The sequence below is a fragment of the Coregonus lavaretus genome, assembly GCF_964263955.1.
Source record: "Coregonus lavaretus genome assembly, chromosome: 13".
NCBI classification, from domain to species: domain Eukaryota; kingdom Metazoa; phylum Chordata; class Actinopteri; order Salmoniformes; family Salmonidae; genus Coregonus; species Coregonus lavaretus.
This window is the reverse complement of record NC_140000.1, coordinates 36,168,881-36,190,755: the sequence shown is the minus strand read 5'-3', so window position 1 is coordinate 36,190,755 and position 21,875 is coordinate 36,168,881. Positions and strand designations below refer to the sequence as shown.

At 44.6% G+C, this 21,875-nt stretch overlaps 1 protein-coding gene across 2 annotated transcripts; it reads left to right on the top strand.

Annotated features, from left to right (window-relative positions):
• Nucleotides 1–2,383: 2,383 nt before the first annotated feature.
• LOC311139578 (glycogen [starch] synthase, liver-like) lies at nucleotides 2,384–12,519 on the top strand. Of its 2 annotated transcripts, none has more exons than XM_084174483.1 (16): nucleotides 2,384–2,678; nucleotides 4,322–4,503; nucleotides 4,882–5,121; nucleotides 5,314–5,499; nucleotides 6,328–6,472; nucleotides 6,698–6,815; nucleotides 6,920–7,040; nucleotides 7,125–7,231; nucleotides 7,437–7,496; nucleotides 7,826–7,904; nucleotides 9,123–9,236; nucleotides 10,613–10,739; nucleotides 10,900–10,995; nucleotides 11,258–11,421; nucleotides 11,756–11,836; nucleotides 12,216–12,519. In XM_084174483.1, the coding sequence occupies exons 1-16, from the start codon at nucleotides 2,558–2,560 to the stop codon at nucleotides 12,432–12,434; spliced, it is 2,160 nt and encodes a 719-aa protein (XP_084030609.1). In that variant the 5' UTR covers nucleotides 2,384–2,557; the 3' UTR covers nucleotides 12,435–12,519. The 2 variants fall into 2 exon arrangements, with proteins under 2 accessions (XP_084030609.1, XP_084030610.1); XM_084174484.1 differs by having other exon boundaries at nucleotides 2,385–2,678; nucleotides 4,882–5,073.
• The last annotated feature ends 9,356 nt before the right edge of the window (nucleotides 12,520–21,875 follow it).

The following is a 21,875-nucleotide window of genomic DNA, read 5'->3' as shown; positions in this document are numbered from 1 at the left end:
TGTATACAAAATGGTGTCGTCTGCGTAGAGGTGGATCTGAGAGTCACCAGCAGCAAGAGCGACATCATTGATATACACGGAGAAAAGTGTCGGCCCAAGAATTGAACCCTGTGGCACCCCCATAGAGACTGCCATAGGTCCAGACAACAGGCCCTCCGATTTGACACACTGAACTCTATCTGAGAAGTAGTTGGTGAACCAGGCGAGGCAGTCATTTGAGAAACCAAGGCTATTTAGTCTGCCAATAAGAATGCGGTGGTTGACAGAGTCGAAAGCCTTGGCCAGGTCGATGAAGACGGCTGCACAGTACTGTCTATTATCAATCGCGGTTATAATATCGTTTAGGACCTTGAGCGTGGCTGAAGTGCACCCGTGACCAGCTCGGAAACCGGATTGCATAGCGGAGAAGGTACGGTGGTATTCGAAATGGTCGATGATCTGTTTGTTAACTTGGCTTTCGAATACTTTCGAAAGGCAGGGCAGGATGGATATAGGTCTGTAGCAGTTTGGATCTAGAGTGTCACCCCCTTTGAAGAGGGGGATGACCGCGGCAGCTTTCCAATCTCTGGGGATCTCAGACGTTATGAAAGAGAGGTTGAACAGACTAGTAATAGGGGTTGCGACAATTTCGGCGGCTAGTTTTAGAAAGAAAGGGTCCAGATTGTCTAGCCCAGCTGATTTGTAGGGGTTCAGATTTTGCAGCGCTTTCAAAACATCAGCTGTCTGAATTTGTGTGAAGGAGAAGCGGGGGGGGCATGGGCAAGTTGCAGCAGAGGGTGCAGAGTTGGTGGCCGGGTTAGTGGTAGCCAGATGGAAAGCATGGCCAGCTGTAGCAAAATGCTTGTTGAAATTCTCGATTATTGTAGATTTATCGGTGGTGATAGTGTTTCCTAGCCTCAGTGCAGTGGGCAGCTGGGAGGAAGTGCTCTTATTCTCCATGGACTTTACAGTGTCCCAAAACTTTTTGGAGTTAGTGCTACAGGATGCAAATTTCTGTTTGAAAAAGTTAGCCTTTGCTTTCCTGACTGCTTGTGTATATTGGTTCCTAACTTCCCTGAAAAGTTGCATATCGCGGGGGCTATTTGATGCTAATGCTGTACGCCACAGGATGTTTTTGTGCTGGTCAAGGGCAGTCAAGTCTGAGGAGAACCAGGGGCTATATCGGTTCTTAGTTCTGTATTTTTTGAATGGGGCATGTTTATTTAAGATTGAGAGGAAATTACTTTTAAGGAACAACCAGGCATCCTCTACTGACGGAATGAGATCTATATCCATCCAGGATACCTGGGCCAGGTCAATTAGGAAGGCCTCCTCGCTAAAGTGTTTTAGGGAGCGTTTGACAGTGATGAGGGGTGGTCGTTTGACCGCGGACCCGTTACGGACGCAGGCAATAAGGCAGTGATCGCTGAGATCCTGGTTGAAGACAGCTGAGGTGTATTTAGAGGGTATGTTAGTCAGGATGATATCTATGAGGGTACCCATGTTTACGGATTTAGGGTTGTACCTGGTAGGTTCGTTGATAATTTGCATGAGGTTGAGGGCATCTAGCTTGGATTGTAGGATGGCTGGGGTATTAAGCATATCCCAATTTAGGTCACCAAGCAGTACAAACTCTGAGGATAAATGGGGGGCAATCAATTCACATATGGTGTCCAGGGCACAGCTGGGGGCTGAGGGGGGTCTGTAGCAAGCGGCAACAGTGAGAGACTTATTTCTGGAAAGGTGGATTTTTAGAAGTAGAAGCTCAAACTGTTTGGGCACAGACCTGGATAGTATGATAGAGCTCTGATAATAAGACTCCAGTAGGTGTAGTATAGTTTACATTGCCTAAAAAGGGAAACCATAGCCCTATAAATAGTAGGGCCAAATTCATGATATAAATAATACAATATCCAAATGTGAATGAGTATTCATAATATCATGAATTTGGCGTACTGTTTAAGGCTAGGGAAAGCACAGAATAATACATGTGAAACTTTGATTTATAATTTATGTAGGATCTTCATTTGATCACTCCTTTGTTGCTGAGAATTGTCCTGCACAGCACGAAATGCAAACGTGTAGTGTATTTGAGTTTTAAAAAGACTTCTAAAGTTTGTCATTTCCAATAACGAAAAATGTATCAACTCCTATAAAAATGTCCACTAATTATAATCCACATAATAATTCATATTTCCTGTAGCTGCAGGATTATTTTCCTGCTGTAGCAAACTGCCTCAAATTAAGATTCTACATCGGTATATTCTCCACTTTTGCTCGCTTTTGATGTCTGTGTGTGGACTTCAGTCCCGTGCATGCAGCCAGGGAATGTTGACTTTCTGTTCACAGACGTGGGTCGGATTCAATTACAAAAAGTAGGCGGGCTGGACAGTGGACTGCTAGGAGTGACGCACTGGGACCATGGGATGTATGTCTTCTGAGTCCAAGTGAACTCCAGTGGGATATTCGGATGTGAGAAGATAGACAGTTTACAGTTGAACCTACAGAGGAGAAACTCAGAGAGCATCAGTGGTACTTACCTTTTCTTAACTTAAAAACTCTACTTGTTGATAGCAACATGCCCCTGACCCGTTCCTTATCCATGACGTCACTGAGCGGTCTGCCGCTGTGGGAGGAGGAAGATCTACCTGTAGACGACCTGCTGCTGTTTGAGGTGGCCTGGGAGGTCACTAATAAAGGTTAGTATTACCTGACCGAGAATTATCTGCAAGGAGACTGTAAAGTCTCTTCCAAGGGTATTGGTCCGTGGAGTATAACTGTTTTGTGTTCCTCCTCAGTAAATGTAATAGTGACAGTGGATGCAATGTTGCATGCATTGTCTATAGATGTCATTGATGTTACTTGTCCATTCATTCATTGCATGATCTTGCAATTTTAATAGTACATCATTTATTTTAGGCAGTATTACTACTTTTGTGTAAAGATGGGTTGCAGTGAAGTGTACAAATATGGAGCAACTCTTACAGAGTTCATGACCCCTGGACTATTGGTCCAGAGTGGTCAGATATGGGATACTATCATGATTGAGAGGATCATCTTAAAATTCCTCTGGAGCTGTGACAGTTTAGCCTGATGTCAGTATCACCTGTCATCTTCTTTTTGCAAAACATGGTCATCTTTGAATCTTTGGCCCCAAAAGAGCAAATATTGAAACACAGTGAGAGTGGAGAATATTAACTGTCTCACTGTCTGAACTGTTAAACATTAAGCTGAAGATAAATACACAATCTCTGTCAAATACATATGTCTTAATGTTGTTTGTGTAACTGGATGTGTGAACCATATTAACTATGGTTATATAAACTATATGAACCTGAACCATACTGGCAAAATAAACATTTGTTCCTGGAAAATAGACTGAACTAGACATGAGAGTCCCAATGATTATAGAAACATGATGTACTTTTTGTAGTATAGGGCTCTTCAGTTCTGTGTACCATATACGGATCTGTTGTCTGAGTCTATCCTGTTGTTGTGAAGAGTTCAGAGGTTATCATTTATGCAGTGTTGGGGAGTAGTGAACTACTGTATATGTAGTTCAACTAGTAATTTAACTACATGTTGCAGTAGCTTAGTGGTAGATTAACTAAATGCAAAAACTGGTAGTGTTTTCAGTAGTTAATTACTTTTTTTTCACGTAGCGGTGTAGCTAACTACTGGAACTACATACTACTTTTTATGCAAAAAATAAATAAAAATGGGTGAAGTAGGCAATAATTTCCTTTCTTTTTCGGCATCAGACCTGCCTAATTCTTACTTGAAACATTGTTTTTGTATTTAATAGGATAAATTACACATTCTGTTAACATAAGCTACCCTTAAGAACAATATAGTTTACTACTTTGTGAAACATTATCATATCTAAATCTGAAATGTCATAGACTACAAATTGCAATAATAGATCACTTTGGGGTCATTAGTGTAGCTTAACTTCTTCCAGTGTGAAGTAATTGGTAGATTGGTAACCTACATTTTAGGAGTAGCTTCCCCAACACTGCTTATCAGGTATGCTGAGTAAATGTATTTGGCGCAAGGGAAAAGTCTTATGCACCTATGATGGTGTGCAGACATAATACAGTGGGTTGTGATTGTTAATGGTCTTATCTTTTATGCAGCATTTTCAAGTTTTTTTGTTATTTATATCATGGTCTTTGTTTTTGTTAATTCCAGTGTATCTTAGACTATTAATCATGCAAAATACACAATATAATGTAGAATTATATCTTAATATGTGGACACACCCACCCTGCCTTATGGGTGTCATAACAAGTCACAAGTTAGAAAGTTTGAATCTCATGTATATTATATTTGTTTCCTCTAGTGGGTGGGATCTACACAGTGATCCAGACCAAGGCCAAGATAACAGTGGATGAATGGGGGGAGAACTTATTCATGATGGGGCCGTACTACGAACACAACTTCAAGACCCAGGTGGAGCAGTGTGAGCCCCCCAACCCAGCCATCAAGAAAGCCATGTGCGCTCTCATTGACAACGGCTGTCTGGTACTCTACTACAGACTTATTTTATTCTATTATTTTCTATTCTGTTCTATGGGTATGACATGCAAGTGGAGAATACACGATCCTGTAATAGTACTTTCTGTCCAGAAGAGGACAGACATGCACTTCTACAGAAGTAGGCCTACTGTACACTGTTGATGCCAATAGAGTTAGATAGAAACCACAAGATGGCAGACAAACACCATCTCCAGAATCAGAAACAAACAAATACACCAGCAGCTTCAGAAACTATTATTTAGTAGTATTTCAGCTTTGCCCCATGTGTTTGATACTGTGATTGTGGGTGATGTGTTGATTGTTACTGTCTTGTAGAACCACACATATCTTTCCCTTGTGTTGGGGTTATACTGTATGTTTTAGGTGTACTTTGGGCGCTGGCTAATCGAGGGCAGTCCCTATGTGATCCTATTTGACAATGGGTCAGCAGCCTGGAACCTGGACCGATGGAAGGGGGATCTGTGGGAAACCTGTGGTATCGGCCTGCCCACTCATGACAGAGAGGCCAACGACTCACTCATCTTTGGATCCATGGTTGCCTGGTTCTTTAAAGAGGTCATTTGTCAGCTTGTTAAGGATGCTGTGAAAAATACTCTGAAAGAGGTTTAAAGATTGGTGTATGTTTTTTATTTTTTAAGTCAAGAATATCTGCTTGATGTGAATACCTTAATGTCAGATATCTTTAAAAATAAATGATACAGTAGCCTACTTCTTTTTACTCAAATCATATTCACCCTCTTGGGTAATATGAGATTTCAGAGCTAATCATTAGTAATTCATTGCTTTAATTCCTAGTTAACCGACCACCTTGGAGACTCGCCCAATGTCCTCGCCCATTTCCATGAGTGGCAGGCAGGGGCAGGACTTATTCTCTGTCGCTCACGGAAGATTCCCTTGGCAACCATCTTCACGACCCATGCCACTCTGTTGGGACGATACCTCTGTGCCGGAAATGTGGACTTCTACAACAACCTGGACAAGGTAAAGAGGCTACACTTGCACACGCACGCACACACACACACACACACACACACACACACACACACACACACACACACACACACACACACACACACACACACACACACACACACACACACACACACACACACACACACAAATCTATAAAGTTTTGTTATTCAAATTCCTCACAAACTTTTTCAGCTTTAACAATGTTGGGGTAATAATACATTAAGCATTGTTAGAGTTAGTTTGAGTTTTGTTTCTCCCAGTATCTCTCCCGTGCGTCAGTGAGCAATGGGTCTGTGACTTTGTTATTCAAATGCCTCACAAAACTTTATCCTCTTCACAGAGGCAGGTGTTTTTGTTAGATTTAGAGTTTCTCATAATATCTTCCATGTGTGTTAGTGAGCTATGGGTCTGTGTTGTGTTGTGTTTATGCTGGTGTATGGTACTGTAATTGGCCCTCAGGCTAAGTGTAAAAAGGTAATTGTGGACCTAAAGGTCATTTACTGGGCAGGCTGGGTAATTGACAGCAGCTTCTCGTTATGGAGAGGAAGAGGAAGCATCTTCATCACTGGCAGACAGGAGACTCAAGAGATCCTACTTCAAACATTTGTCAAACTGTTTGATTGACAGATGCACAACGAACTCGAAATGAACCCCATAACCCCAATCCTAGTTATTGTAGATCTCAACATTTGAAAAGGTTTTATTCACAGGTTTCATTCACTATTCACCTGATATTTACTTAGAATGTGCATGACAATAGGTAAATTACACAATAGTTATCTCTTAATAATGACCTATTAATGACTCTTGCGTTGATTTCTGATGTGCCCCTGTCAGTTCAACATAGACCAGGAGGCTGGTGAGAGGCAGATCTACCATCGCTACTGTCTGGAGAGAGGTGCTGTCCATTGTGCCCATGTCTTTACAACTGTATCCCAGATCACTGCTGTAGAGGCTAACCACATGCTGCACAGGAAACCAGGTGAGGGGGCCAGGGTCCTGTACATTACAGTTCACCGTACCAAAACCTTTCGAAATGGAGGAGGTACTACCTGAAATGGTCAACTTATGTCCAATAAGAATGCTCTTTTCACGTTTCAAAATGTTTTCTCCTGTTTCCCTCTATTTCCTCCTATTGAACAAAAAGTGACAGAGCAGGGATATTTGATATTGAAGTAAGCTGGGTTTCTCTCTATCTACTGTACAGATGTGGTGACTCCAAACGGATTGAACATCAAGAAGTTCTCAGCCATGCACGAGTTCCAGAACCTTCACTCCACTAACAAGGGTCGGATTCAGGAATTCATCAGGGGACACTTCTATGGGTAATACTTAAGTCCTTATTACGTTTTCAAGTTTGTTATCCAATATACTGCTAACTATATAACTATTGCCTGTTTTAAAACTATTATCCCTTGTTTTTTGTCAGTCATCTAGACTTCAATCTGGAGAAAACCCTCTTCTTCTTCATTGCTGGACGATATGAGTTCTCCAACAAGGGAGCTGACATCTTCCTGGAGTCACTGTCCAGACTCAACTACCTGCTGAGGGTATGTACTGGTCTCTCTCATAACAATATTACAGTTTAATCCTAAATTCTTCATCTCATTTAAGCTTTTTTCCTTCTCTCCCAGGTGCATAAGAATGACGTCACAGTGGTGGTGTTCTTCATCATGCCAGCCAAGACCAACAACTTTAACGTGGAGTCACTGAAGGGACAGGCGGTACGCAAACAGCTATGGTACGTCTCTGCAACCCCCAACAGTACACCTCATGGAGTTCTGCAAAATGTCTGCAATGTTAGCACCAAACATTTCATGAAAATGACATTCTGATTTGCATTCTTCTTAGAATATTGCCTTGGAACTCGTGTTGCCAACATGGTTCCCATTAATATGTTAAATTGTAAACAATTTGCTGATTATCTATGTATCTCTCTCTGACAGGGACACTGCTCACACTGTGCAAGATAAGTTTGGCAAGAGGCTTTACGAGGCTTTGTTAAAGTAAGTCAATTTAAAATTAAATAAAAAAGACAGAGGCTCTCTTCCACCAGTGTATTCACCAGACCTGTACTGTATTTAATATCAGTGTAACACCCCTCTATTTGACAACCCTGCCATTTAGCCAGGCAATCCTTAGCAGGCATTTTTAATGAATGAACTAAGGCTTCACTTAGTTCATTCATGTGGATGGTGCGTGACCTTTGGGTCTTCCACGTTACCAAAGTGTGGAACGAGCTTCCGTGTTAATGAAGGGCTTGTCCATGCGGGTTATAATGTGATTACTTGAGTGTTGCTTTACTAACCTGCTGATGACCTCATGATGTCTTCAGAGGAGACATCCCTGATATGAACACCATCCTGGACAGAGACGACTTCACCATCATGAAGAGAGCCATCTATGCCACACAGGTAGGAGTTGAAGAGACAGATAATGTATGAAATATACTCAGGTAAAGGTTATAGTATATCATAGTTGTAAGAGGTGCATTATACACAGTAGTAAAGCCATAAAGAGTTAGGTTGTCAAGAATGCTAACAGTCTCCATATTGTAGATTGGGTCAGGTCTACATTATGATTAAAATACTGGCGTATAGACATTTGTATGATGAACATCAAATAAAACAGAGACAACCAGAGTGGTAGAAAGACAGAGAAAACTGGACAACAACGTAATGTAATGATGTATCGTCCAGAGAATCCCAATACATTGTACCCTGCTGTTTTATGAAAGGAGTAACTTAACATTGACGTTGTGGGTCAATGTGAGGTATGCCCCTGTAAGGTGATCAATTCAGAATGGGACTGGGGTATTCACCAGGCCATGGGTCAATAGATTGGATGGTGTTGCAGTATTTAATAGCAAAGTGGCAATAAAAATGGCGTCGTCACTTAGATTTATTCATGTCACATGTGTTTAGGCGTAAAAATTACGACAGGTAGAGCACGGCGCTTGTAACGCCAGGGTAGTGGGTTCGATCCCCGGGAACACCCATACACAAAAAAAAATGTATGCACGCATGACTGTAAGTCGCTTTGGATAAAAGCGTCTGCTAAATGGCATATTATATTATTATAAATTATTGGTGGACAGATTGTGGCCGTTGTTACTCTCACTGCCATTTTTATTGACCCTGTGTCCCATTTGTGTTAGATGTACCAGTACAGAAATACTTGTCTGTCTGCACTTTTGCTGCATTCACACAGTGGTTAGAGTGACAAATGGCTTTGCATGTCTGCTAAGTTCTTACGCCTCAAAGTTGATGTGAGATGTAGCAGCCTGTTCACTTGTGACATGTTTTTAGCATTACTGTCTATTCAGCAACTCTTTTACATGCAAGTTAATATTTTCTGAGAGAAAGGCTTGTGTTTCTTTTGAGGGTAATCCCAAGAGAAGAGAATCATTAAATATCATTAGGCCAATGGTTCGATACTCTTCTTCAGATCCATATTCCTGATGTCTACCCGTAAAGGTTATTAGTCATGGATCAGTGACTTATAGATGTTGATACGTGCCATGTTTACTGCTCAAGGCACGTGCACAATGATGATGCAGTCACAACACGTGCACATGCACGCACGTACACAGACACACACACACTGTACTCTGTCTGTTTCTCTCTCTGCAGAGACACACCCTTCCTCCAGTGACCACTCACAACATGCTGGATGACACCTCTGACCCCATCCTGGCCAATGTGAGACGCATCGGCCTCTTCAACGCTCGCACTGACAGAGTCAAGGTATGCAGGATGTTTGTTTGATGTCCATGTTTGATAGTGTTTTGCCTCATTTATTGTGTTATTGTGTTATTGTGTCGGTTCTCCCATGTGGCGCAGTGGTCTAAGGCACTGCATCGCAGTGCTAGCTGTGCCACTAGAGATCCTGGTTCGAATCCAGTCGTAGCCGGCCGCGACCGGGAGACCCATGGGGTGGCGCACAATTGGCCCAGGGTAGGGGAGGGAATGGCCGGCAGGGATGTAGCTCAGTTGGTAGAGCATGGCGTTTGCAACGCCAGGGTTGTGGGTTCGATTCCCACGGGGGGTATGAAAAATATAAAAAATTATGTATGCACTAACTGTAAGTCGCTCTGGATAAGAGCGTCTGCTATATGACTAAAATGTAAATGTGTTAAACCGGTTGAAGAATTGTCTGGAAAAATCCTGGCAGCCGAGACATTGACAATATAAAAGACACCATAAACGCTCATACGTGCTTATGATAAGTAATACCTGTTGCGTTTATGTAAAGTACTATCAAAGTGTTCTTTATTCCGTTAGAGCAGTGGTTCCCAAACTGTGGGTTGCTGCAGTGGTCCAGGTGGGTCGCGGGAGGACATTTTTTAAAATACATTTTCGGTATTGAAAAACGCTTTCATTGTAAACTTAAATGACTAAAACCAAATAGAAAGGGTGTAGAAAAGATAATGGACCTATACATTTTTCTATAATAGCTTATAATTATTGAGAATTTACAATCAACAAAAGAAAAGCTAGACAATCAGGACCACATTGATTTTGTTATAATGTTTGAGCATAAGAACACAGCATTAGCCATGTCAAAATGCGTAGAATTGTAGGAAATTAGCTTAAGAACTGCTAAATGTTCTCTAAGCTCCATGGCAAAATGTATAGAATTTCAGGAAATTGGCTTTAAAATTGCAACATTTTCTTTCAGCTCAATGGCAGGATGTGTGGAATTGCAGGAGATTAGCTTTGAAACTGCAACATTTTCTCTCCGCTGCCACGATAATATATTTTATTTATTCTTTGGTCTGTGTATGTTTTTTCACCACATAAAACTTATGGTGGGTCGCAGCGCAAAAGACACCTCAATTGGTGGGTCACGAAGCAAAAAAGTTTGGGAACCCCTGCGTTAGAGTATACTGTATATGCCATCTAGCAGACGCTTTTATCCTAAGCAATTTACAGCCATGGGGTCATAGATTTCACGTAAGGTTGGTCCTGGGAATCGAACCCACTATCTTAGTGTTACCAGCACCATGCTCTACCAACTGAGCTACAGAGGACCCTTAGAGCATACAGTATAGCCAGCGTAGTGCTGATCTCTATATTTGATTCTAAACGGTACTAACAGACATGTTCCCTGATACTCTCAGATAGTGTTCCACCCAGAGTTCCTGTCCTCCACCAGTCCCCTGCTTCCTATGGACTATGAGGAGTTTGTACGAGGCTGTCACCTGGGGGTCTTCCCTTCTTACTACGAGCCCTGGGGATACACACCAGGTGACCTGTCACACTTACAAAGCCTGCGAACATAAACTCCATCACTTGGGTTTTCTCTGGCTAATGTTTCTATCATTGTTTTTGTGTATTCCTTCATGTGTGTGGAGAGTTGTATGTTGTGTGAGTGTACTATTAGGTTGTAGTTGTTATTGCTCCCCAGGTGAGTGTACTGTGATGGGGATACCCAGTGTGACCACCAACCTGTCTGGCTTCGGCTGCTTCATGGAGGAACATGTGTCAGACCCCACAGCATATGGTATGTATGTGCATATAGACCTCTCCAGTTTCATCACCAAATCAGTGCACAGTGTGATTGACCTCTAATGGAAGAGCTCTGATATATTTTGGGAGTTCCCCGAAACCCAGAAGAACAGAGTGACTCTCTTTTTATCAGTGAAATTATAGCCCTTACTTCCTATCAGTCAGCAGTTTAGAACAGAATAAATACTATATTTATAATAGAATGGAATACTTTATTCCTGCGTCTCACTGGTCCGTTCCTATCCCGCTCCTCTCAGGGATCTACATAGTGGACCGGCGGTTCCGCTCGGCAGATGACTCATGTAACCAGCTGACCCAGTTCATGTTCGGGTTCTGCCAGCAGTCCAGACGACAGCGCATCATCCAGAGGAACCGCACAGAGAGGCTGTCGGACCTGCTGGACTGGAGGTACCTGGGACGGGTGAGTCGCTATAGGTCCATGTCCCTGTTTCCCTAATGGTTTGAAAGGCAAGTGGATCTCACAATGCAACAAAGTTTAGGAAACAAAATACTATGACCACCATTGAAACATACTGAAACTAATTCCACTGAATTACGTGCTTTTGGTGCTAACTTCATTGTTATTCTTTGTTATTTGTACGATTTCCTTTTGTAACATGTAATGTAAGCAATGTCCCTTCTTTCCTTGGAGAAGTATTTTATTGTTCCTTGTTCAGACTAGTTCAGTTGATTTGTGATTGGTTCAGTTGTGTTTTAGTTGTGGTTCAATTGATTCAGTTGATTTATGTTTGCAGTTCTACATGCACGCCCGGAGCCTGGCTCTCAGCAGGGCTTTCCCTGACAAGTTCAAGATGGAGCTGCTGGCCCCGCCACAGGTGAGATATGGAGGAGAGTCTGTCTTCCTCTGACTCTATTGATTAACACTATAGATGCGTCAGAGACTCAGAGTTCATCCATTCCTTGAGCTTTAATTGACAACCTAACATTTTAGTAAATGACAAGACATAATTTTGTATTTGTCCAATCTGTTACTACTGTTCTCTAAGCACTACCCTCTTGAGTAAAACAATCTCTCCCTCTCCCTGTCTCTCTCTCTGCTAATTTTTTCATGGTTTGTATGTTGTATGTATTGTACAGGTACAGTTGCACTGTGGTTTTTCCACAGACGTGAATAATTTGCTCTCCTCTCTCTCTCTCTCTCTCTCTCTCTCTCTCTCTCTCTCTCTCTCTCTCTCTCTCTCTCTCTCTCTTCAGACAGAGGGATTCCGTTACCCCCGCCCCGGCTCTGTGCCCCCCTCCCCCTCGGCGTCGGTACACTCCACCCCCCACCACAGTGATGAGGAGGATGATGATGAAGAGCCGTATGATGAAGATGAGGAGGCGGAGAGGGACAGGCAGAACATCAAAGCCCCCTTCACTCTGGGTGCCACGCCCGAGGGCAAGAAGACACACCCAGGAGAGTCTGCCAACTGAGAGATCTCGCACTACTAGCCTGGGATGGCCAACCCTGGTCCTTGAGAGCTGCAGTATGCGCAGTATGTTTTTGTTCCAGCCCAGAACTTTCCATATTAGCTTTGTTGTAGGGATACTGAGCCTCAAGCAGCAGTTACACATACTACCTATGTATATTTTCTAAGAGAAAATGCCTATTCCTTTGATGATAAAAGTACCCTCACGCCCATAGGAAATGGGACATGAATAGTTTAATCAATAGTTATATATGAGGAATTGCATTGAGAGGTCTCACTCTCTATAGCCTGGGATGGCCAACCCTAGTCCTGAACACATTACTTCTATGATCAGATGTATCCTTAGACAAGTATTGCTATGAATTAAAAATAATTTCATTAAACATTTTATTAAACAATACATTCAAACATTTTCAGTCCAGTGTTTTTCTTACATCACATTAAATATTGTACATCCAACAACAAGAGATCAACAGATGCAACAGATTAGAATGTTATCAACAATAACAAATACATTATAAAATACATCAGAAGTACTCTCTTTTCCATGCTGGCAAGTCTTGAAAGTACAGTTGTTCAGGATTTTCTTCTCCTGAAATGAAAAAATATAACAGTGCAATTAACTTTATGGCCATTTCAAACCTATAGCTTGGATGTAGTTGGGGGAACCCAATGCCTGAATTGGTGCCTATTGAGGTGGGTTTCCTAGCTAGCTTTGGTTGTATCCTTAACCTGTACTGTAGGTTCCCATATGACCCAACTCACCGTCCTCCTTGGCTTGCTGCAGGAAGTTGAGCAGGACTGTGGCTGCCTGGTTCACATTGAGTTTCTCTGTGTTCTGACTCCGAGTCTCTGAAAAGAGGATGTCATACAGAGTAATGTTAGGTAAAAGTAAAAGATGATGGTAAAATCTCAATCACCCTATTCCCCATACAGTGCACTACTTTACAGAGCCAATTTGTAAGTCGCTCTGGATAAGAGCATCTGCTAAATGACTTAAATGTAAATGTAAATATAGACATACGGGTGCCCTTGAGGTATAGCATTGCCTGAGGCGACCAATTTCTCCTCTGGAAACTGCCCTTCGGTGCGCTCAACGAATGGGAAACGAGCGTTGCCAGAAATAAAAGAACAAGTGCATAAGCTGCAATAGTCCTCACACCCTGAAACAGTTAAAAGTAGAGTTATGCTGTATGAAGAAGCGGACAAGGTAAAACAAATATGCGTTCAAAATAAATGACAAGAAGGTAATAATTTGCGTGCGCCATGCGCATCTCCATTCGTATAAAACGCAAAGATCAAAATGTACCTCAATAGGCAACTTACTTTCATTGCGATGGAGGATATTAGATCCCTGTAAAGCCCGTAGAGATCCGTTTCCAGTGAAAAAGGGCAGACGTTGTGTGCCTTGACAAGTGTTAACCCTGTTTTTATATTGGACGGGTGGGGGAGACCTCGTAGCCCACAGCGCAACGGGTTATGGTTGTCAACAGCGATAGGTCATGTAAATTTGATGAAAGAGAGGTGGACTCCAAGCGCAGAGAGGAACCAATACAATCATTACTCACATTTGAATGTACACAATACACATTTTATGAATACAATTAGCTGCCAAAGGCAATCATAGATCTACAGTGCCTTCAGAAAGTATTCACACCCCTTGACTTTTTACACATTTTGTTGTGTTACAAGGTAGGATTAAAATGGATTTAATTGTCATTTTTTGTCAATGATCTACACAAAATACTCTGTAATGTCAAAGCTGATTTAAAAAAAAACAATTGTAAAAAATGCATGAAAAATGAAACAGTAATATATCTTGATTACATACTGTAAGTATTCAACCCCCTGAGTCAATACATGTTAGAGTCACCTTTGGCAGCGATTACAGCTGTGAGTCTTTCTGGGTCTCTAAGAGCTTTGCACATCTGGATTGTACAATATTTGCATATTATTCTTTTTAAATTGTTCAAGCTCTGTCAAGTTGGTTGTTGATCTTTGCTAGACAGCCATTTTCAAGTCTTGCCATAGATTTTCAAGACGATTTAAGTCAAAACTGTAACTAGGCCACTCAGGAACATTCGATGTTGTCTTGGTAAGCAACTCCAGTGTATATTTGGCTTTGTGTTTTAGGTTATTGTCCTGCTGAAAGGTGAATTTGTCTCCCAGTGTCTGTTGGAAAGCAGACTGAACCAGGTTTTCCTCTAGGATTTTGCCTGTCCTTAGCTCTATTACATATATTTTTATCAACAAAAAAACTCCCTAGTCCTTGCCGATGACAAGCATACCCATAACATGATGCAGCCACCCCTGTGCTTGAAAATATGAATAGTGGTACTCAGTGAGTTACGAAGGACGCCTTCATCTTTGTAGTGACTGGGTGTACTGATACACCATCCAAAGTGTAATTAATAACTTCACCATGCTCAATGTCTGCTTTTATGACAAAGAAAATCCCATCTACCAATAGGTGCCCTTCTTAGCGAGACACTGGAAAACCTCCCTGGTCTTTGTGGTTGACTCTGTGTTTAAAATTCACTGCTCGACTGAGGGACCTTACAGATAATGAATTGTATGTGTGGGGTACAGAGATGAGGTACTCATTCAAAAATAATGTAAAAAATCTATTATTGAGTCCGTGCAACTTATTATGTGACTTGTTAAGCACATTTTTACTCCTGAACTTAATTAGGCTTGCCATAACAAAGGGGTTGAATACTTTGAAAATGTTCAAAAAATATCATTCCACTTGTATGTAGGCCAGTGACAAAAACATCTCAATTTAATCCTTTTGAAATTCAGGCTGTAAAACATTTTTTTTTAAGTCAAGGGGTGTGAATACTTTCTGAAGGCACTGTATAATGCCATATTTTATCAAAAGTCAAGAAAGAAGCAATTTAATGCAAAATGCTGAGACACAATCAGTATTCTTACTGTTGTAAAAATGAAAGTAATTGCTTTGGAAATATTGATATGTTTACCTCTTGTGCACTGAAGCGGTTCATGGATAGATGCCTGGTCATTTTTATGAATGAACAGCTGACAGTCTCGCAATGAATGTAGGAGTGTTTGATTGGGATAGACTCAGGGAAGCTGGAGGTGATGGATTCCCTGGGATTCTCATTGACAGTACCATCAATTATTATACCTAGCCTAATGCTGGTAAACAATCCACAACTAAAACTAAACAATTGCAGAGAAGTAGAGTAGTAGGCCTAGCATAGGCCTACAATGTAATGTGTATGGAGACAAATAATACATTATTCCAAAAGTTATTCATACATAAAAAATGAACCAAATAATAGTAGGGCCATCTGCACTAGCCTAGTTAAATAAAAGTTAAATAAAAAAATACAAATAAAGCACAACAATCTTACATTTTCTGTGCATAAATGTTGGGATAAAAACAGGCCTGCCGTTATAATGTGGACCATTTGCATAAAGTCCATTCATGTGAGCAGTGATGTCATGTTATTGACCCTGTGACCTGTGAGTCTATTACCATAGTGTATGCAAGTGCCTTGTTTGGCATAGGCTATATAGACATGCTGAAATGCCACTGGTCCAGCCCCAAGCCGGATGGCGACGGTGGAAATCCCGCGACAGGGAGGGATCTAGGATATCCCTCACCGGGACCCAGCACCGTTCTTCCGGACCGAACCCCTCCCACTGCACAAGGTACTGAAGGCCCACCACCCGACGCCTCGAATCCAGGATGGCACGGACAGAGTACGCCGGGGCCCCTCAATGTCCAGAGGAGGTGGAGGAACCTCCCGCACCTCAGACTCCGGGAGCGAACCAACCACCACCGGCCTGAGGAGAGACACATGAAACGAGGGGTTAATACGGTAATCAGGGGGAAGTAACAACCTATACGTAACCTCGTTGATTCTCCTCAGGACTTTGAACGGCCCCACAAACCGCAGGCTCAGCTTACGGAAGGGCAGGTGGAAGGGCAGATCCAGACGTTCCATGAACGCCTTCCAAATCTTGGACGTGAACTGGGGACCTCGGTCAGACACGATATCCTCTGGCACCCCGTAGTGCCGGAAGACGTGAGTAAACAGGGCCTCCGCAGTCTGCAGGGCCGTGGGGAGACCGGGCAGAGGAAGGAGGCGGCAGGACTTGCAGTCCACAACGACCAGGATGGTGGTGTTACCTTGGGAGAGGGGAAGATCAGTCAGAAAATCAATACTAAGATGAGACCATGGTTGTTGTGGAACTGGTAATGGTTGTAGCTTACCCGTTGGGAGGTGCCTAGGTGCCTTCCTCTGGGCGCACACCGAGCAGAAGGAGACGTACACCCTCACGTCCTTAGCCAAGGTAGGCCACCAGTACTTTCCGCTCAAGCAGCGCACTGTACGGCCGATACCTGGGTGACCAGAGGAGGGTGACCTGTGTGCCCAGAAGATCAGACGATCACGGATAAGAGCAGGCACGTACCGCAGCCCAGCTGGTCACTGCGGTGGAGATGGATCTGTGCGTAATGCCTGCTCTATATCCGCGTCCATCGCCCAAACTACCGGTGCCACAATGCTGGAGGCCGGGAGTATGGGGGTGTTGTCTCTGGGCCTCTCCTCTGTGTCATACAGCCGGGACAGTGCGTCTGCCTTCACGTTCTTCGAACCCGGAATGTATGATAGTGTAAAATCAAACCGGGTGAAGAATAGGGCCCACCTGGCCTGGCAAGGATTCAGCCTCCTCGCTGCCTGGATGTACTCCAGGTTACGGTGGTCCGTCCAGACGAGGAAAGGGTGTTGTTTTGCCCCTTCGAGCCAATACCTCCACACGGTCAAGGCTCGGACAACAGCCAACAGCTCCCGATCACCAACGTCGTAGTTCTGCTCCGCCGGGCTGAGCTTCTTAGAGAAGAAGGCATGGGGCAGAGCTTGGGTGGCGTACCCGAGCGTTGAGACAGGACAGCTCCTATCCCAACCTCGGATGCATCCACCTCCACTACGAACGGTAGTGATGAATCGGGGTGGGCCAGTACTGGGGCTGAGGTGAACAGACCCTGCAGTTTGCTGAAGGCCAGGTCAGCCTCAGCAGACCAGCGGAGTCGAGATGGCCCACCCTTCAACAGGGAGGTAATGGGAGCTGTGACCTTGCCAAAGCCCCAGATAAACCTCTGATAGTAGTTGGCAAAGCCAAGGAAGCGCTGCACCTCCTTAACCGTGGTTGGAGTCGGCCAATTACACACGGCTGAAATGCGATCTCCCTCCATCTCCACACCTGAGGTGGAAATGCGGTATCCAAGGAAGGAGACGGACTGCTGGAAAAACATACACTTCTCTGCCTTAGCATAAAGGTAATTTGCCAACAGTCGGGCCAGCACCTTGTGAACCAGGGACACATGCTCGGTGCGTGTAGCGGAATACACCAGGATGTCATCGATGTAGACCACTACACCAAGCATGTCCCAAAACACCTCGTCCACAAAGGACTGGAAAACTGAGGGAGCATTCATCAAACCATAGGGCATCACCAGGTATTCATAATGCCCCGTGGTTGTGTAGAATGCTGTCTTCCACTCACCTCCCTCTCGGATACGTACCAGGTTGTACGCACTCCTGAGATCTAATTTGGTGAAGAAGCGTGCTCCATGCATTGATTCAATCACTGAAGGAATGAGGGGGAGAGGATAACTAAATCTTATTGTCTCCCTGTTCAGTGGTCGATAATCAATGCAAGGGCGCAGACCTCCGTCCTTCTTCTTCACAAAGAAGAAACTCGAGGAGGCGGGTGAAGTGGAGGGACGTATATATCCCTGGCGCAGGGACTCGGTGACATAGGTTTCCATAGACACCGTTTCAGCCTGTGACAGGGGGTATATATGACTCCTGGGAGGTACAGCGTCTACCCGGAGGTTTATCGCGCAATCTCCCGCCTGATGAGGTGGTAATTTAGTCGCCTGTGTTTTAGAGAACGCTTGCGCCAGATCAAGGTATTCAGGGGGAATGCACATGGTGGAGGTACTGTCTGGATTTCCACCGTGGTTGCACCAACGGAAACATCTAGACACCTACTCTGACACTCTCGCGACTACCCCGTGAGAGCCCTCTGCGGCCATGAGAAGGTGGGGTTGTGGATGTCTAGCCAAGGGATACCTAATACCACAGGGAAAGCAGGAGATTCAATCATCGAAAAAATAACCTGCTCAAAATGAGTCCCCTGGGTGATCATGGTGACTGGTATCGTGACTTCCGTAACAAACCCGGACCTTATTGGTCGACTATCGAGTGCTCTGATGGGGAGTGGAATGGATAGGGGAACCAATGTTATGCCTTGACGGCGTGCGAATGCCCTGTCCATAAAGTTCTCAGCTGCGCCTGAATCGACTAGCGCCTTACACTGGGGAACTACCATGAGATCGGGAAAGTGGATAGGTAGGGTACAGTGCGCAGCAGAGGGCTCTGAACAAGTGTGGGTGTTCTGTACCTGGGGTGATGCGTGAGTGCCCTGCCTGCCGCCTCCCGGCCCAAAAGAACGTTGACTACGACGTGTAGTGTATTATCCCTTCGTGCCACCAGAGTGGCACTGTCGCTGTCCTCCTCCGCTCTCTCGGCAGGCGGCTCCACCCAGCTCCATCGGCTCGGGATCCGAGTCGTCCGGGGTGGAAACGGGCAGACCCCTATCAGGACGTCCTCTGACTGCCAGCAGGTTGTTCAAACGAATGGCCATGTCCACCAGTTTGTTGAAGGACAACATGGTGTCTCAGCAGGCTAGCTCCCGTCGGACGTCCTCCCGCAGATGGCACCGGAAATGGTCGATCAGGGCCCGCTCGTTCCACCTGGACCGCTGCCAGCGTCTGAAACTCCAACGCGAAGTCCTGCGCGGTCCTCGTCCCCTGCCTCAGATGGACCAGTCGCTCACCCGCCTCTCTACCCTCGGGTGGTGTAATGATGTCATGTCATAGTATTGTGAGGACCGAGGTAGAGTTACGAGATAATTGGCTTGGTTCCACTGAGTCTGCATTCCTTATGTCAAAGGAGATTAGTGATGTTTATGGTAGTATAATAATATAATAATATGCCATTTAGCAGACGCTTTTATCCAAAGCGACTTACAGTCATGTGTGCATAAATTTTTACGTATGGGTGGTCCCGGATATCGAACCCACTACCCTGGCGTTACAAGCGCCATGCTCTACCAATTGAGCTACAGAGGACCACAGTATGATGGATGGATATGGTATACTGGCTTGGGTCAAAGGGTAATAGTAGTAGAGAAAGGGAGTTCACATGATGATTACCAGATGGTCGTGGAGAAGTTTGTAACAGGCTATATAAGAGAGAGTGAATCTTTGTTCGGGAGAGAGAAAGATGAAAGAGGCTGGGCTATGTCCCAATGTCTGTTATAACTAACCCGGTACCGACTAATAAAACATTTACATGAACTCCTCATCAAAAGTGTCTAAGTACATCCTTACATTCGTGATCACTTGATACCTAGAAACTCCTCATAACAGGCGGGTGATCGAAGACCGCCCGAAAGAGGCGAGCGAACTCCCTGTAGTCCTCCAACGCGGCTCCTCCTTCGTTCCACACCGCGTTGGCCCACTCCAGAGCTTTCCCACAGAGGCAGGAAGCAAGGACGGACACCTTCTCCCGCTCCGATGGTTCCGGCCTGATGCTGGCGAAGTAAAGCTCCAATTGGAGGAGGAATCCCTGGCACAGCGCCGTCGTCCCATTAAACGCCGTGGTCGGGATATCTGGATCCCTCCGGGTGCTGGGGTGTAGGTGGCTGGATCCGGTTGGCCAGCTGGTCTCGACAGATCGGGTTCTCTCCTCTCGAGGCGTTGGACGACCTGAAGAACCTGATCCATCGCTTCCCCCAAGCTGGCCAGCATCGTGGAATGCTCCTGGACCCGTGCCACGACTCCAGGCATGCGCTCTTCTCCTGCTGACTCCATATTCGGGTGGGTGATTCTGTGATGAGGTGGTGTTGAAGGAGTCAGGCGCAGGAGGGTAAATCACAGAATAACAGGCTTTAATCCGCAAAATACATGTTTATGCAGAACAGCGTCAAACACACTCCAGGGCACAAAACAGGTGCACTGGAAAATACAAGGCACACAGGAAAATACTCCCATCTAACAAAATACCCGAGCTCCACCGAGCTTCACTAACCTTCACAATAAACAATCACCCACAAGGACAAGGGGGCAGGGAATTAGAACCAGGTGTGTGTGATAACGAGACAAGACAGTGATGATGATTTGGGTGGCAGTGGTTAGTACTCCGGTGACGACGAACGCCGAAGCCTGCCCGAACAAGGAGGGGAGGCAGCATCGGCCGAAGTCGTGACAGGAACCACCAAGACTCTTCCTAAAGCTGGCCGCCTGGCCAAACTGAGCAATCTGGGGAGAAGGGCCTTGGTCAAGGAGTTACAGTGCCTTGCAAAAGTATTCATCCCCCTTGGCGTTTTTTCACTATTTTGTTGCATTACAACCTGTAATTTAAATTGATTTTAGTCCAAATTGGTAAAATGAAATGGAAAAAATAACTTGTTTCAAAAAATTCTAAAAAATAAATAACAGAAAAGTGGTGCGGGCGTATGTATTCACCCACTTTGCCATGAAGCCCCTAAATAAGATCTGGTGCAACCAATTACCTTCAGAAGTCACATAATTAGTTAAATAAACCAATCTAAGCATCACATGATCTGTCACATGATCTTAGTATATATACATATGTTCTGAAAGGCCCCAGAGTCTGCAACACCACTAAGCAAGGGGCACCACCAAGCAAGCTGTCACGGTTTCGGCCGAGGCGGCTCCTCCTCCTTGTTCGGGCAGGTTTCGCCGGTCGTCGTCTCCGGAGTTCTAGCTGCCACCGCTCTATGTTTCTTGTTTGTTTGGTTTTGTCTGTTAGTCACACCTGTTTTGTGTTAGGTCTCATTTAGCACCCTATTTAGTTTCCTTGTTGTTAGGTTAGTGTTGTGTGTAATTGTTCGTGTCGTGGTTGCGCTACCCGTGTCGGTACGCTATTTTCCTTAGTTTCCTCCTTGTGTGTTAGGAGAGTTTTACGCACCTGTGTGTGCGCTCGCATTTACGCCTGTGTGCGTCCTTTTGCCTCCGGGCTGTTTTGGATATATTTTTGTGCTTAAGTAAAGTCTTGTTGGACTTATCCTCTGCTGCCTGCGCCTGATTCTACACCACACCTATACACAGCAACGTGACAGAATTACACACCACAACATGGAATCAGCAGGAGCACCCGTCGACACCATGGAGGAGCGTCTCCTTGGTCAAGAGCACCGGATCAACCGAATCGGGCACGCCTTGGAGGGCGTCATGGACACCCTTCGTCGATGGGAGACCAGCGGGGTTCCCACAGCCCCACCTATCGCACCATCACCACCGGACAGCCAGCCCGTCCATCGACCGGAACCCAGTGGGATTCGGCTCTCGCTCCCGAGGGCGTACGACGGCACCGCTGCCGGG